Source organism: Phascolarctos cinereus, unplaced genomic scaffold, assembly GCF_003287225.1.
Source record: "Phascolarctos cinereus isolate Bilbo 61053 unplaced genomic scaffold, phaCin_HiC Scaffold_4;HRSCAF=312, whole genome shotgun sequence".
Lineage (NCBI taxonomy): Eukaryota > Metazoa > Chordata > Mammalia > Diprotodontia > Phascolarctidae > Phascolarctos > Phascolarctos cinereus.
Genome location: NW_027555847.1, coordinates 111,079,877 through 111,096,284, shown reverse-complemented (window position 1 = coordinate 111,096,284; position 16,408 = coordinate 111,079,877). Strand labels below are relative to the sequence as shown.

The window sequence follows — 16,408 nt, the reverse complement described above, 5'->3', positions numbered from 1 at the left end:
AGAGAATAAATTTGCCTTTTCATACCTTTTTCCAACAATGCTCAATCCAAGTCCTTTTCCAGGTTTCTTTTGCAGTTCTACATTGAACATGTCATACATGTCCTCCTCCTTATATTGGGCCTCATCCCTGTAGATACTCAGGCGCACTTTCTGAGGAGTCTGCCTCAGTACATTAATAGCTTCATCATGTGTAGCATTTCTGAGATCAATCCCATTCACCTGGACCAGAATCAAACATGGACAATGAGAAACTAGGCTAGTGAAAAAGAATCAAATAACAAAACAAAACAAAACCAAACCACCTCCTTTTTCATAACCAATAAAGGCTTACATATATTCTCCAAACTCTAAATCCATACCTCTAAAATCTGATCCCCAGCCCAAAGTCTTCCATCTTTACAGGCAGCTCCTTCTTCATAAACTTCATGGATAATAATGGCGCCCTGTGGAGTGAGAAGACAATTATTGTTTTTTGTGTTCTCCCCACTCTAGTAAAGGAAAAAAAAAAAAGACACAACCTCAATTTGTTGAGTAACATGGGCTAAAGTATTACTGAATAAGATAAAAATATGTATGTGAGAGCATCACCTTTACAAAATAATCTTATGCAAACTATTGAGACACAGTGAATGGAGTGGTCAATTTAAGAGTCAGGAGACCTGGGTTCATATACCAGCTTGAACACTTATTATCCGTGTTACCAGGACCAAACCACTTCCCTTTTCTGTACCTTGGGTCCTTCATCTATAAAATAGGAACCATAATAGTTGTACAGCATGTCTTACAGGGATGTCAAGATGAAACTACTTTGTAAATTAAAAAAAAGCATGTATACAAATATTTGTTATTAATAGAATGTAAAAATTCAAAGCATACTTTTCAGACTAAAATTATTAAGGCACAACAGACATCTCTGGTACTTAAAAATATTGAAGATTAATTTACAGCTACCTAAACTAAAAAAAAAAAACCCTCACAAGGTATATCTAGGTTATCTCCAAAGTTATGAATACAGAAAATTTATATGAGTTGTGAATGAAAAGAAGTTTTGAAATCTAAGCATCAAAAAACTGCCAATCTCACAAAACCTTACTACTCCAAAATTATTTTTTAAAATAATGAGCAATTGAAGCTACCATCTAATCCAGAGAAGACTAGATGCTCTATTGTTTCTTATGTAGTAATAAAATGATATGGATTATAGTTCTAGAGTTAGAAAAAAGGTTGTGCTTGGTGCTAGTTCAACTTGGAGCTAATTGTTAAGTTTCCATTGTGAGCATTTACTCCTCAGAAATCAGTAAACATTACAAATCAGGCCTTGATTTATTGTTTTCTTGAATATTTGGACTTTAGAAAGCAATAGAGAAAATGTTAAATATGCAGATTATACTTAAAACTGTATCATGCATACATTTCCCCCCAACAGAGCCTGTTGGAAGTGACTTCAAAAGCCATATAATTGAACACCTCATTTTATAGATGAGGTAATGAGGTCCAGGGAGGATTAGTGAAGTCACATCCTCTGACTCCTAGGGCAGTACTCTCATCAAAGGTATGTCTGACTAGAAAAGGAAGCAGGCTGGTTGTGTAAAGAGAGAAGATAATGAACAGAAAATCCTAGTATCTACATGTTATTAAAATAATCTGAGTGAGGTCACTGGAGTACCAGATGGACTCTATAGAAAGACAGCTGCTAACCTGTATTGATAGAGAGATTCCTCTTCTAGGTGCTTCTTATATCAATGAAATCACAGATCCAGTCACTAACCCTTTAGCATGTATAGCCCAGAGCAACGCTGTGAAGAAGGTACTACACTGTACAGATATTCTTTATCTACACTTTGCAGAGGACGAAACATAGGCTCATAAATGCTAAATGATTTTTTCCATGGTTATATAGTGAATATTTGAACCCAGGCAATCCTGATTCCAGTTCCATCATCGTATCCACTCCGCTTGTTTCTTATCCTGAGGTATTTACCACCTAAGTGCTCACCAGCAAAGTGTCTGCTCCTCCAACGATGCTCAATCCAAGCCCAGTGCGTCCTTTGGAAATGTCAATTGTTGTTTCACAGCCAGGGATAATTGGACAGGTAGCTGGGTCAGAAGGGAAAGTAGCTGGGGTGGATGACCTGCTTGTACCTTAAAAGAGAAGATAAGCTTGACTCTGTCAACAAACTGAAGAAGTAGAAACTGAGTTAAAGTTGCAAGGATTCACTGATATGTTTTGGGAGGCAAAATCTCCCACCAAGTTAGATGATGTGTTATTCAAAGTTTTGTGATCATATACAATAATAAAAATTGATTCTATGAAATAAATAAATATTTACATATGGCTATGACCCACATACAATAAAAAGATAAATAAAAAGAGCTGAATAATCTGAAACTGTGGGGCACAAAACACCTTCAGCAATCTTTGGTTGGAGACCACACAACTATTTTTACTGTCTTTCTCTTTGATTCTATTCACATACATCTATGGTATAATTATTACTTGTCTATAGCATTTTAAGGATTATAAAGTACTTTCCTAACTTAATATTCCTTAGGAGATAAGTGCAGTCTTATTATCACCATTTTAAAGGTGAGAAGGCTGAGGCCCTCAAAGGAACATGTGAGCTGTATGACCTTGGGCACTGAACCTCTCCATTCGTCAAGTTTCCTCATCTATAACACACGGGGGTTAAATGCCATGACCTCAGAGATCTGTTCTAGCTCCAAATCTATGCTTCTATTATCCTAAATCATTTGCTCAAAATCACACTAAGCAGTGTCAATACCTGTTGTTTGATTTAATAAGGTGTTAAGAGAAAGTCTCAAAATCATAACGATTCTTCCCCTTCATGTTCATTATGTATAATAAAATTATATATTTAGCTTTATGATATTCTTCATTTAATATGTTACCCAAGAACCAGTTTTAAGAAAGCCAAGCAATAATAGCTTAAGTTTGAGATAAGATGTTCTCTTTTTAGGAATTACAGAGAGATAGACTACTTTCTTGGTTCTAAAATGGTAAGAACAGGTGTAAACTATTTTCTTCCCTTATGCTATTTTTACATGTATGATTTCAAATTATTTGGGGAATGCTATTCTGGGAACAGCAGGAAACTTAACGAAAGGGGAAATTTTCTAGAAAATCTTCAAACATATTAATGAATTGGCAAATGTTCTCTATATAAAGTATTTCTTTCATCAGATACGTACTATTTTGCTTTGAGATACTGTTTTGAACTATTTTTTGAATGTTTTGAACTACTGTTTCCCTAAAAAGCATTCCAAAAAAATGTGAATGTTTCAGGTTTTTTTATGCCAAAACAGATGAATCCTTTGGGGTTGTTAACATAACCAAATGGTTTCCCTACATTTCACAGTCAAGAACATTAAACAGTTTTTAAAAGATAAGATGGTGCAAACGCTTTAAAACGTGTTTCTGCATGAATGAGAGGTTTTTATACGAGAAAAAGTTTTCCTAAATAGATGCACCAACATGCAAAGGAATAGCAGTAACTTATGTTTACTGCACTTTAATAAAAAGCACTTCTCTCACAATCACATTTACCTTACCCCAGTTGTGTAGCATAAGTATTATTATCTCAATTTCACAGATAAGAAAGTTGTGACTGGGAAAACCTTAACAATTTTTGGTTAGGTAGGATACTTAGTATCTGATTGGAGACTCAAACCTATCCCTCTTAATTGCAGGTTCATTACTTTTTCTACTATGTCAAGCTGCCCTCATGGTCCACGTGGTCATGGCATCCTGATAGTGTTTAGACCATGTTATAAAAGGACACCTTCTGGAATTTTCATTACACTCCCATGACATATTCTCCCAACACTAACCTTTGCTATACCATATTCCACACTACTATTGGCCATGGTATAATGAGATTCCAATACATAATGGTATTATCTGAAGTACAAAGAGAACAAAATGATCCTGGTTTTCTAACCTGTGGATCAGAGAGCTAGTTAGGCTGGCATAGGGTTATAGACTATAGAGCTTTTCTTTCCCTAACAGAAAGAATAAAATGTTCAGGTCACCCACATTTTCCCTTGAGGCCATATTCCCAGATTGAGTAAAACAAGTCTGTGTAGGACCCCTACATAATACATAATGTGAAGGACATCCAATATGAAAAATTTTGACCTGGGGCTGTCACTCACAAGCATGCTTTTAGAAGCACTAGGTAGGCTACTGGCTTCTTTACAGTGATTATCTGCATGAATCAGGATTCTTATATACATACAGACTCTAATCTCTGAGACTTGAAGCTTGCAGTACTATCCTTACTTCTGATAGGTTCAGGTTCTGGAGATCCAGAAGGGGGCATCACTGGAGTTTGTGCTGTGTTCTTTTTTTCTCCAATGGATGCACTGAGGGTTGACTGGACAGGCTGGACTTCTGGGTCCTCCGCATTAATAGTAAGCTTCACTGTGTTCTTTGCGGTCTTCAAAAGATTTATAAACTAGTTGAATAAAACACAATTAATGAGCAAATTAAAGTAATGCAATCAGGACATTGATATTCCCAGAGGTTTATGCTTTCTAGGACTAAGAGAAGAAATGAATATATTTAACACCCAGTTTCCTCATCTATGTAAATGTAAATGTTGGACTAGATGATTTCCAAGATTCCCTCTAAGCTCTAAATATTAAGAATCCCTCTATTAGACTATATCTGGGAACAATCAGATCTGCGAATATATTAATAAAAATGTTACTCTGGTTATAAAATTGAAAGAGGATCTTGTTAGGATCCAAGGAAGTTTAATTATTTTCAAGGAAAAGTAACAGTCATTCAGTCAGTCAACCAATGAGTAACACACACACACACACACACACACACACACATACACACACCCCACACTGTATGCAAATATGTATATACATGGAATTACACACGTGCATATACATATATTATGCATACATACCAATCATACTTCTACATTCATTAACACACACGCACACATGCACACATTACTTGGCTATAACTGTTTGATCAGTCACTCTCCTAATTTTATAAAGGTACCTTTTCCACAGGATAGCCCACAACAACTTCATCATCCACTGCTAAGATCTGATCTCCAACTTTGATACGTCCATCCTAGGAAGAAAAAGGAAATTTTCTGATACTTTTTTTCTTTCTTGGGAGCAATACCCTATCTCTTCTCCACACATACATTATACTCTACAACAGCCATTATGCTAGTAAAATCTCACCTTTGCTGCTACTCCATGATCAGTTAGACTCTTTATGACAACTCCATTAAGTGTATCTTCTTCACTGATAGCAATGCCCAAACCCCCTTGATCCTAGAGAAATAAAGACCAGAGAACTCAGACAATTTCAGACAAAGAATTTTAATGTCCCCCAAAAGAAATGTGTACAGGTGTAATGTCTTCTGCTTGCCATATTCAACACTTGATAATAGAGAAGCAGCTGAAAATTCATTTAAAGCCCATTTTTTAAAGAACTTAAGATCTCTGCTCTTCCCTCAAGGCTTTATAATTTCCTTCTTAAAATCTGATGTATGTTGTTACATCTAAACCCTTTTGCAATTGAAGCAGAAATATCTGCTTAACTTTGAGTATAGACTCAGCTAACCGAAGACCAGCTGAGCCAATTTGAGAGAGGTTCATCTCTCGGTGGTTTCACACTGGATGGTGGATTTATTTTGGAGCCACAGAAAATGATCTCCTAAATCATGGAGGGGTTGTGCTGTGCATTAGTGGAATAAAAATCCACAATGATGAAATCATGCATCTTTCAAAGCACTGACACATGTATGTTAAGCAGCTAATAAATATGTATTTTTAATCTAACCAATAATATATGTGTAGAACTTGGAAATGTTATCTAAGACATCTGCCTGTATCCAGATCTGGTATGCCTTTCAGAAAATACGTCCTTTCTTTTCACCACTCCCCTTCCCTGTCCTATTCTTTTCTTTATGTTCTTCCCACTCAAAATAAGAGCTAATCCAAATGCAGCCATTAATCTTATCCTCCCTGTGCTAGCAAGGGCTTAGTATCCAGAGCCTGTTTCCATGGATACTTGAGTTTTGAGATTGCAGAGCAAGGGTGTCCCAAACTCTGGAGCACAAAGAGTCTCACTAAAAATCTGCTAGAGCCTCAGAATTGAACTTCTTTTATCCATAGTCTTCACATTTTCTTTTATCAAAACCAAATGCTTAGTAATATTAGCCTGTGATTCTCTTTACTGTTAGGTATAACAATGTTAAAATAGTCTCTTTGGAGTGTATCTCAATCTAACCAGAGCCAACAATACTTTTCTTTGTAATTTCTGCACAGACAACAGACAAAAAAGTGAAAGGGAGGATTGAGACCGTTCTCATTGCTGATTGGAAATGTATGTATGTCCTCCCACCCTTCTTTGCAGAGGTGACTGGCAATAGGTGTGGAAAGTCCCACACCCTGTCAGACTTGGTTGATATGCTGGTTAGTTTTGCTGAATTGTTTTCTTTTGCCTCAATTCTTCTCTAGGCTCTCTAGGAAGCAGGGGTTATATTTGAAAAGGAAAATGATGTAAAAGGGAAAAGATAATAAATACCTTTTAAAAGTATATATTGGAACTTTCCCTACTTTTGGAGAAAAACTATTCTAGAATGGCAAAGGAGTGCCTGACTCTCCTGTGAGAATTATTGCATTTATGCATTTTCTAAGATCAATTGTTTATTCCTTAACTTATTTTCCTTGGCCATTGACTCATAGGATCTCAGAGCTGGAAGGATTATGGGATCATAGGTTTAGATCTGGAAGGGAAATTACAGGTCCTTGTATCCAATCCTTTTATTTCACAGATGAGAACTAGAGAAATTAAGTGACTTGCCCAGAATCACAAAAGTAGTAAGTGTCTGAGGTGGGATTTAAACTTCTGTCTTCATGACTATAAGCCCAATACTCCATTCTCTATGCAACACTGCCTTTTTTCTCAGAGTTCACCTAGTCCAATCTATATCTAAGAAAAAATCTTAACCTGACCGTAAATGTAACCTCCCCTACTCCAGGTAGATGCTACCACCCAGATGCCGATGGGTACTCAAGGGCCCAATATGAGTAAGACATATGGATCCCTTCCCCTCTGTCATGCCAGGCCCCATGCTGGATTCTCTCTTCTGGATTAGTTCTGACCTCTTACACTCCACTCCACTCTACTCCACCTGTTCCTGAGGTAAGCTTAATCCTGGCGGCAGAGCCAAGATGGCAGAGTAAAAGCAGTGACTTGCTTGAGCTCTCCCCCAAACCCCTCCAAACACCTGTAAAAATGGCTCTGAACAAATTCTAGAGCAGCAGAACCCACAAAAAGCCAGAGTGAAACACATTTCCAGCCCAAGACAACCTGGATGGTTGATTGGAAAGGTAAGTTAGATCCTTACTCTGCTCTAGCCCTCTCACTGGTTCCACTCTTCTCAATAGCCATTGTTCAGGCACCATTTCTCCTTCCTTATCAATTGCACTACTGCTCTCCAGATTGCTAGATATTGCCATCTGATCTGTACACTAAGTATACACTGTATACTAAGGTCTTCTGGCTTATCAATGACATGTTCAATTTCACAGTGGCTTTTGTAAGTTGGCTGAAGCTAAACCTCTATATGTGTATTATGTTCCTAACTAGGATATCTTGAGAGATATCTAGCTTTGTAACTTGTATACCCAACATGAAGTAAAATGTTTGACATAGTATAAGCACTTAAAAAATTCTGTCTATAACATCCATGACAAGGTGTCATGAAGTCTACAATTAAAGAGCTTAGTTTATAGGAAACTCAGTTGTGGGTAGCCCATTTCACTTTTGGGCAACTAATATTTTGAGTAAATAATTCCAGTTATTGAGCCATATCCACCTATCTGTGATTTCCACTACTGTTATGGTTCTGCTCTTCAGAGCCTGGAAAAACAGATCACATCTCTCTTCTACACAATGATCTTTCAGATACAGGAAATAACTATTAGGCTTCCCTCAGTTTTCTCTTCTCTAGGTTAAACACCACCAGTTTCTTCCAAAAATCTTCCTATGGGCATGGTTTCAATGCACCTCATTCTGATCCCATTCCTATGGATATGCTTGTCAATTTCCTTCTTTGAAATGAGGTATTCCAGACTGTGGTCTGACCAAGAAAGAGTACAGGAGCTACATTCTTCCTTGTTCCTCATATTGTGCTTTTATTTTAATGCAACATGAAAGCTTTTCCCACTGCCACATCACACTATTGATTTATATTAAGCTGTGGTTCATTAAGATGCCCCAGTCCTTCTTTACCACATGTACTTTTGTCTAACTACATCTCCCAATTTTATATTTGCAGAATTGGTTCCTGAACTCAAGGAAAGGATTTATATTTATCCCATTAAGTTTCTACAGAATTAAACTTAGTCCATAATACTTAGCCATGGAGATGCTTTGGGGATTCTGATTCTGTCACTTAATATATTAGCTTCATGTCATTTATAAATTTCATAAACATACCACTTATGCCTTCAACCAAATTGTTGGTAAAAAACAATGTTGATCAGGAAAGGCCAAAGCATAAGGCAACCCATGAGAGATATTTTATCAGGTTAAAATGAATTAATTATTTTTGAGTTGAGTCTTTCAACCAGTTCCTAAGGTTTCTAACTATACAAGTAGCACTCCAACCCATAACTATTTATCTTGTCCATGAGGATACCACAGAGATTTTGTCATATCCCTTGTTAAAGCTCAATTATACTATTACAGCATTCATATGACCTACCAGGTTAATAATATTGTTAAAAAAGAAAAAAAGAGATGAATCTTCCATAATCTTTTCCAACAAATTTCAATAAATGTATGATGGCTTATAGTGATCCCTCTACATACTTGTAGACTACCTTATCAGAGAGTGGTACTTTAGAATTAATAACCAACAATTTCTCCTAGGGAGCTAGGCAGCTCAGTGGATAGAGCAATGGGCCTAGACCAGGCAGACATCATTTCAAATTCAGCTTCAGATACATATTAGCTCTGTGACCTTGGGAAAGCCACTTCATTTCTGTTTGTCTCAGTTTTCTCAAATGTAAAATTGGGATAATAACAGCACCTGCCTCCCAGGCAGGTGAGGATCAAATGAGATAATATTTGCAAAGTGCTTAGCACATTTGTACTTGGCACATAGCAGGTGCTATGTAAAAGTTATTATTGTTATTGTTTTATATTTTCCAATTCTATTGGAGCCAATTACGTAGACTACCCAGAGTTTTGAAGGAAAGAGAATCTGCTCACTATTGCTGGTAGACAAAACTTTCATTTTTCCAATTTAGGGAGTTAGTGAGCAGTTAAATTCTTATATAGAAGTCAAAAAGAATAGACTACCTAATTCTAATAGACTGCCTAAAAACAAATAGGAAAGTAAATCTTCTGAAGACACTACCTAACAAAAACCAATAATTTTCTATAGCTTTTGGATTTTCCATGCCACTGTCTTTTTCTATTCGAACAAATAATTGTGAATTGACTTTTCATATATTGGTAATGAGTACAAGCATGAAATCATGAAGATCAGTCATTTCTAGGCAAACTATTTAAATGTGTGTGTATGTGTGTGTGTGTGTGTGTGTGTGTGTGTGTGTGTGTGTGTGTATAGGCAGTATTTAGAAAGAGAAAGGAATCCTGGTTCACAATCTTGAAGTCATCTTTGACTTTATTTGTCAATAACTCTCCTTATCCCTTACCTCACATATCTCTTACACATCCTATCATTTACAAGTATCATTTTCAGTTCTTCAAAAAAATTTGGGACTTGGCTCCTCCTTTCCACTTCCACTGCAATCGACATAGTTTAGGTTTAGAGTCTCAGGGGTGGGGAACCTGCAGCCTTGAGGCCACATGTGGCCCTCTAGGTTCTCAAGTGCAGTCCTTTGACTGAATCCAAACTCTATAGAACTCTATAGAACTGGCCTAGACCTAATAATATACTTTCAACTGCTCTTCCTGCCTCTCATCTATTTCTCCTTCCTAAAGTGCTGCCATCATCATAACACTTCTCACAACCTACCTAGCCCTGACATTCAAGGCCTTCCACGACTGGCTTCAGCATCTGTCCAACCTCATCATTTCTTCACATAGTGTTTGTTCTGGGTAAACTAAATTACTTTTTATCCTGCCTTCTTCTATTTTCATAACTTTGCTTGTACTATTCCCAAAGATTGGAGGAAACTACCTCAAATATGTTAAAGTCTTATATTTCTTCAAGGCCCAATTCAGAGTACATGAAGACTTCTCCATTGATCCCCAACCTCATAGCTGAAAGCGGTCTATCAGATTCTTCTGATTTTTAAGAGTGTCTAGCTCTCAGCTTTCCCCCATCACATACTACCTAGTTTCATACTTATTTGTGTAAGTTCCTTAAAGATAAGGCAAGGACTATGACATTTTTCATCTCTGTATCCCCAGTGCCTAGGGTAATGTTTTGTACAAACACATCAGATATTTGGTTGAGGCATATTAAAAACTACCTTTTCAGGTTTCCTAGAAATATTAAGAAATAATATTTCTCTCAAAAGATACTTCTAGAGTTTCGAGAAAAGCCCCTTAGAAATGTGGGTTGGAAGCAAAAAGTAAGGTCAAAAAGACCTTTCTTAGGGAAATGGATTAAGGGTAGAGTACTAAACCTTTATAAGAAAGAATAACTCTCCTCTTGCTTATATCTTTATGTTTTCTACACCTAAAGTGATTTGGTTGTTGACTCATCTGAAGGGCAATCTCTTCCCTATTAGTCTGCCTAAGGAGATTAAAAAACTAGCATCCCCTCTTTTCATGGGATAGCTAGGTGGCTCATTGGATAGAGAACTAGGTTGGGAATCAGGAAGATTCATCTTTCTGAATTCAAATATGGCCTCAGAGACTAGCTGTGTGACCCTAGGCATGTAATTTAATCCTGCTTGCCTCAGTTCTTCATCTGTAAAAGGAACTGGAGAAGGAAATGGCTATATCAGAATAAATAGGAAATAATTAACAGAGGGAAGGCCTTAGAATTAAGAGCCATTTGGAAAAGCTTCTTTAAAAGATGGAATTTTAGCTAGGACTTTAAGGAAGCCAGGAGGTGGAGATGAGGCAGGATAGCATTCCAGGCATTTGAGCCAGCCAGAGAAAATGCTTGGAGGTGAGAGACAGAATGCCTTGTTCACGTAACAGCAAGGAGGTCAGGGTTGCTTGATACAAGATTACATTGGAAAGAGGAGTGTAAGGTATAGGAAGATTGGGAAAGTGGAGGATAGGGGTTAGGTTATGAAGGGCTTCGAATGCCAAAAAGAGGATTTTATACTTGACCCTAGAGGTAATAGGGAATCACAAGAGTTTATTGAATATGGGGTTGTCATGGTCAGACTAGCACTTTGAGAGAACTACTTTGGTGACTAATTGGAGGATGGGCTGGGGTAGGAAAAGATTTGTGTCAAGCAAACCCACTAGCAATGTATTATAATAGTCCAGGTTTAGTGAGTTAATGAAGGCCTGTGACAGGGTGGTGGTAGTATCAGAGGAGAGAAGGGGGGTGTATATGAAGGATGTTGCAAAGGACAAACTGATAGGCTGTGGCAGAAGGATTGGAGGGAGTTTGGGGGAGCAGTTCAACTTTGGACATGTTGAATTTAAGATGTCTACTCTACATCCAGTTATGGATGTCTGAAAGGCAGTGGGAGATGAGAGACTAGAAGTCAACAGAGAAGTTAGGGAAGGATAGGTAGATCTGAGAATCCTTAGCATAGAAATGATAATTAAATCCACAGGAGCTGATGAGATCACCAAGTAAAGAGTATAGAGGAAGAAGAGGAGAGTGCTAAGGAGAGAGCCCTGTGGGACACCTATGGTTAATGGGTATGATTTGGATGAGGATCCAGCAAAGAAGACTGAGAAGCAGTCAGATAAGTAGGAGGAGGACCAGGCAAGGGTGGTGTCCCAAAAACCTAGAGAGAAGGGCATATCAAGAAAAAGAGAGGGATCAGTGACAAAGTCTGCAAAGAAAGGAGAATTTGAGAAAAGGCCACAGGATTTAGTAATAAGATCACTCATAACTTTGGAGAGAGCAGTTTTACCAGAATGGTGAGGTCAGACTGTAGAGTTTTAAGAAGAGAGTGAAATGGGTATAACCAAAACAAATTGCTTACCATCTCAGAGAGAGAAAAGGAGAGGGACCGACATAATTTGGAACTCAAAATTTAAAAAGAAAAGAATAATAAAAATTGTTTTTACATATAATTGGAGAAAAAATAAAATAATACTTTAAAAAAAGGAGAGTGAGAGGAGAGGAAGTGGAGGCACCTATTGTAGATGGCATTCTTTAGGAGTTTTACCAGAAAGGGCAGAAAAGATATAGGATTACAGTTAATGGGGTTGAAAGGACCAAGTAAGGTTTTTTTTTTTTGAGGCTGAGGAAGACATGGGCATGTTTGTAGGCAGGTGTGGGAAGTAGCCAGTAGACAGGAAGAGATAGAAGATAAGTGATAGAATGGGAAATAGTAGGGGGCAATCTATTAGAGGAGTTGAAGTGAAATGGGATCACTTTTGCCCCCTATGAAAGCAGAAGTTGAGAAGGAGAGAAAGATTGTGAGCCAGGTACTGAACTCCTTGAGAAAAGAAGGGGAGTTCCTTGGTACTTTGTTCAATATTGGTATAAATGTTACCTGAAAGCCTGGGGCAGAGTCATGTCAGAGGGAATGGAAGACTACTCCAGTTTGAACATATCTCTTCCCAACCTAAAAATAGCTTGGAAATAGACTAATGATGAATCATATTTTTTTCTGGCATGCTAGTTAGTTCCCAAATGCAGAATGTAATATTAGTATTATTTTTCTTTGAAACTTTAATGTTTATTAAGCTAAACAGAAGGAAAATGCTTTAGTCTCATCTATTTAATATGGAAGCTATAAAAATCTGGAGAGTTGGGGTGGGGTGCTAAATTACTCAGAACGACAGTCTATAGAAATTATTAATTCCCCACTTCACTTCTGTCAGGATGGATACTAGTGAGTAGTAAGAATAGCTCTGTGGAAAAAACAAGTCTATGATGGATCACTCAAAAAAGTATAAAGTAAACATGTAAGAAAGCAAGCCAAGATGTCTAAAGATAAGGTTCCTTATGCTATAAAACAATGAGCAGGGAGAGTAGGGATATATGTACACAAAGTAATTCTTGTCTTCGTGGCAGATTCAGAAATGAGAAATTCAGTAATAAACTGCTCACTCTGCTTGTATTCAGCTGAAATATTTATCTGAGGAACTGGAAAAGGAAAATTCTATGTGCTTCAATGAGCTGGTACTTCTCAATTGTGCAGGATGTGCTAATAATAATTCTGACTAAAACATATTTACATGCTAATAATGTCTGATATTTTAAAAATACTTAAATGCTAAATTGAAAAAAAGCTAGTCTCAGAGAGATTCCCTGTTTATAAAAAAAAAAGATTTAGGTTTCTAGATATCTCTCTACATAAGAATATATTACTTCTACACAGAATTTTAAAGTTGTAAACTATCACATATACAGGGGTATGCTGGAGACAGTTCTAATTAGCTTGGAAGAGATGATTGTTAAAATTTTCAGTGCTAGCATTTATACCTCAGTAATTGGCAATCTCAGCGAATCAGAACTTGATGTATTGTTTTGTTGATTGTCTAGACTTAAGAAAGTAATAATGCAGATCAAACTCAAATGTGTGCACTGCATGCATATATATACATATGTATATGTATATATATGCACACATATATACAAATATACATACACATATATGTATATCTGTATACACAAGTGTATATATGGATACACACATACATACATATATACTTACACATACATATATATTCCAGAAATTTTGTTGTTCAGTTATTTCAGTCATATCCAATTCTTTTGTGACCCCATTTAGAGTTTTCTTGGCAAAGATAATGGAGTGGTTTGCCATTTCCTTCCCCAGCTTATTTTACAGATGAGAAGACTTAGGCAAACAGCATTAAGTGACTTGCCCAGGGTCACATAGCTAGTAAGTGTCTGAGGCTGGATTTGAACTCAAGAAGGTGAGTCTTCCAGACTCTAAGCCTGGTGCTCTATCTACTGCACCACCTAGCTGACCTAAACCAGTTTGTATATATAATATATATATATATATATATATATATATATATATATATATATATATATAAGTACACACCTATTTTACTCTATAAGCATTGATGATGATGACGATGATGACTACTAGCATTTACATAGTGTTTCAAGGTTTGCAAAGTGCTTTATATACACTATTTCATTTGACCTTTGCAACACCCCTGTGTTTATTTCATGATGTAAGGCATCAAATGAGTGCAATTACTATTCTCATTTTAAGTATAAGGAAACTAAGGCTCAAGATGTTAACTCTTTGGCCCAAAACCACCACAACAATTCTCTTTACTTTTCATTATTTTAATACAAAGAGGCAGTATAGCAAAGCTAGGAAGACATAGATTCAAATCTGGTCTCTAACACAAGCTGACTAGGTGATCTTAGCCACTTTTCTTCCAGTGTGTTAGGCTAACTCTCTAAGATTATATGTTTCAGAGAATGTGCTACCTTGCATTGGTAGAAGTTTCCTCATGTAGTAGTTCCTGTATTGATGAAATCACAAATCCAATCATCCTTTAATGACAAGTATAAACTGTAATATATATGTGTGTGTATGTATATGTAGCACATATGTGTATATATATTAGTATATAGAGTATATATATATGTTATATATATTTCTAAATATCAATGCATGTATACACACACACACACACATATATATATATACACTTATACATATATACATTATCTATCCATTCATCCATCCATCCATCCATCCATCTAACTTCACTAGTTCAACTCTGAACAAACTAGAGTGTTAAATTTCCCAGGAGTAGTAAAGGGAAGTTCTTAAGGAGTGAGAATATGGATCATTAACAAAGTTTCTTTCAATAGACTCTGTAAAAGCTATCTTCTCTTCCAAAACCTTAACTCCGAAATTAAATGTGTCTTAAGTCTGCTTAAAATAAGCACTACCGGAGTGATTCACTTGTAGCTTGTAATGAAGACTCACACACATTTCTAAAATAAATAAGATATATCAGTATTATAAAATTTTTCAGGTTACAATCCACATTTAATAATTCAATACTTTAAAAAATGTCAACTTCTTGTAGGTTTATGGTCAAACTGAATGCTTATTACTGAATACATTTAGGTTCCTAATGCTACAGAAAATGAAAAAAACATGTAAAAGTTATCTTTCAGAAAGTACAGGACTCAGTTATTTGTCTTCCTCTTTTCAGACAAACTCGAAGGAAAAGCTGCCTCTACTTCTTTACCTCTCACTTATCAACCTTTTTGTGATCTGGCTTCAAATCTCATTAATCAACTGAAATTAGTCTCTCTTTTTGGTATTTATCTTCTTTATATTTAAGCTATATGTACTTAACCATTTTTTTTTTGTCTCCTCTATTGGGCTCTAAGTTCCTTACAAGTAGGGATTATTTCATTCAATGTACGTTGCACCAGCACCTAAGGCAGTGCCTGGAACATTACAGGTCCTTAATAAATGTTTAATTGGGTGTAATGGACTGACTTTTGGTGTCCATTATAAATGGTTTCCCAGTAAAGTGATTTCTCTTTTAAGCTATTACTTAGAAATTGATTTTAAAAGACACATAAACTTCATGGCTATTTAAAGTAGATTTACCTTGGGAAGTTCCAGATGACGGACATTTTTAAAAGAACTGAAGTCTATTGCTATAATAGAACTGGTAGTACTCAATTCAGCCTACAGGAGGAAAAAAATTTAAAAAAAATCAAGCATATTTTCAAACAAAAAGATCCATTTTAATCAAAACAATTCAACAGAGTGGCATTTTTCTTGTTATTATTATTGTTGTTTAGCACTTGATGAAATTTACAAATATTTTATCTTACAAATTGAGTTTTAATCATTTTATAAAATAAATTACCTTTGAGGTTAAATGACTTTCCAAAGTTGCCTAGAATTTCTATGATGTAACTGTAGAAAATCTCTAAGGCACAGTTTCTTAACCTGAGATCCATAAACTTCAATAAAAAAATGTTTTGAGTACTATATTTCAATGTAATTGGGTTTTCTTTGTAATATGTACATATGTCATACATATGTCACATTTAAAAACACTATTCTGAGATGGCTACAACATATATAAAGTTAAAAATCCCTACTTTAAAAACTCAAATGCCCTAAAACAGCAGGTTCTGCCTCAGCATCCATCAACCATTTTTAAAAATTTTTTTCTCCTCTAAATGAAATTAATCACCATTTAAATGTGTCGGTTTGAAAACTGTAGACATTCTCCATTATTTCCTGTAGTAATAATAAT

At 36.1% G+C, this 16,408-nt stretch overlaps 1 protein-coding gene across 28 annotated transcripts in view; it reads right to left on the bottom strand.

Annotated features, from left to right (window-relative positions):
• The window catches only part of MPDZ (multiple PDZ domain crumbs cell polarity complex component), a 225,062-nt gene that overhangs the window by 26,018 nt on the left and 182,636 nt on the right, over positions 1–16,408 (bottom strand). For all 28 annotated transcript variants that reach the window (XM_020969728.1, XM_078152490.1, XM_078152491.1 and 25 more), the window contains 7 exons: positions 15,748–15,828; positions 5,230–5,322; positions 5,039–5,113; positions 4,301–4,475; positions 1,997–2,142; positions 360–443; positions 26–219 (listed from right to left, as the gene is read on the bottom strand). In XM_020969728.1, the coding sequence (XP_020825387.1) occupies positions 26–219; positions 360–443; positions 1,997–2,142; positions 4,301–4,475; positions 5,039–5,113; positions 5,230–5,322; positions 15,748–15,828 (848 nt within the window). The remainder of the gene's footprint in view (positions 1–25; positions 220–359; positions 444–1,996; positions 2,143–4,300; positions 4,476–5,038; positions 5,114–5,229; positions 5,323–15,747; positions 15,829–16,408) is intronic.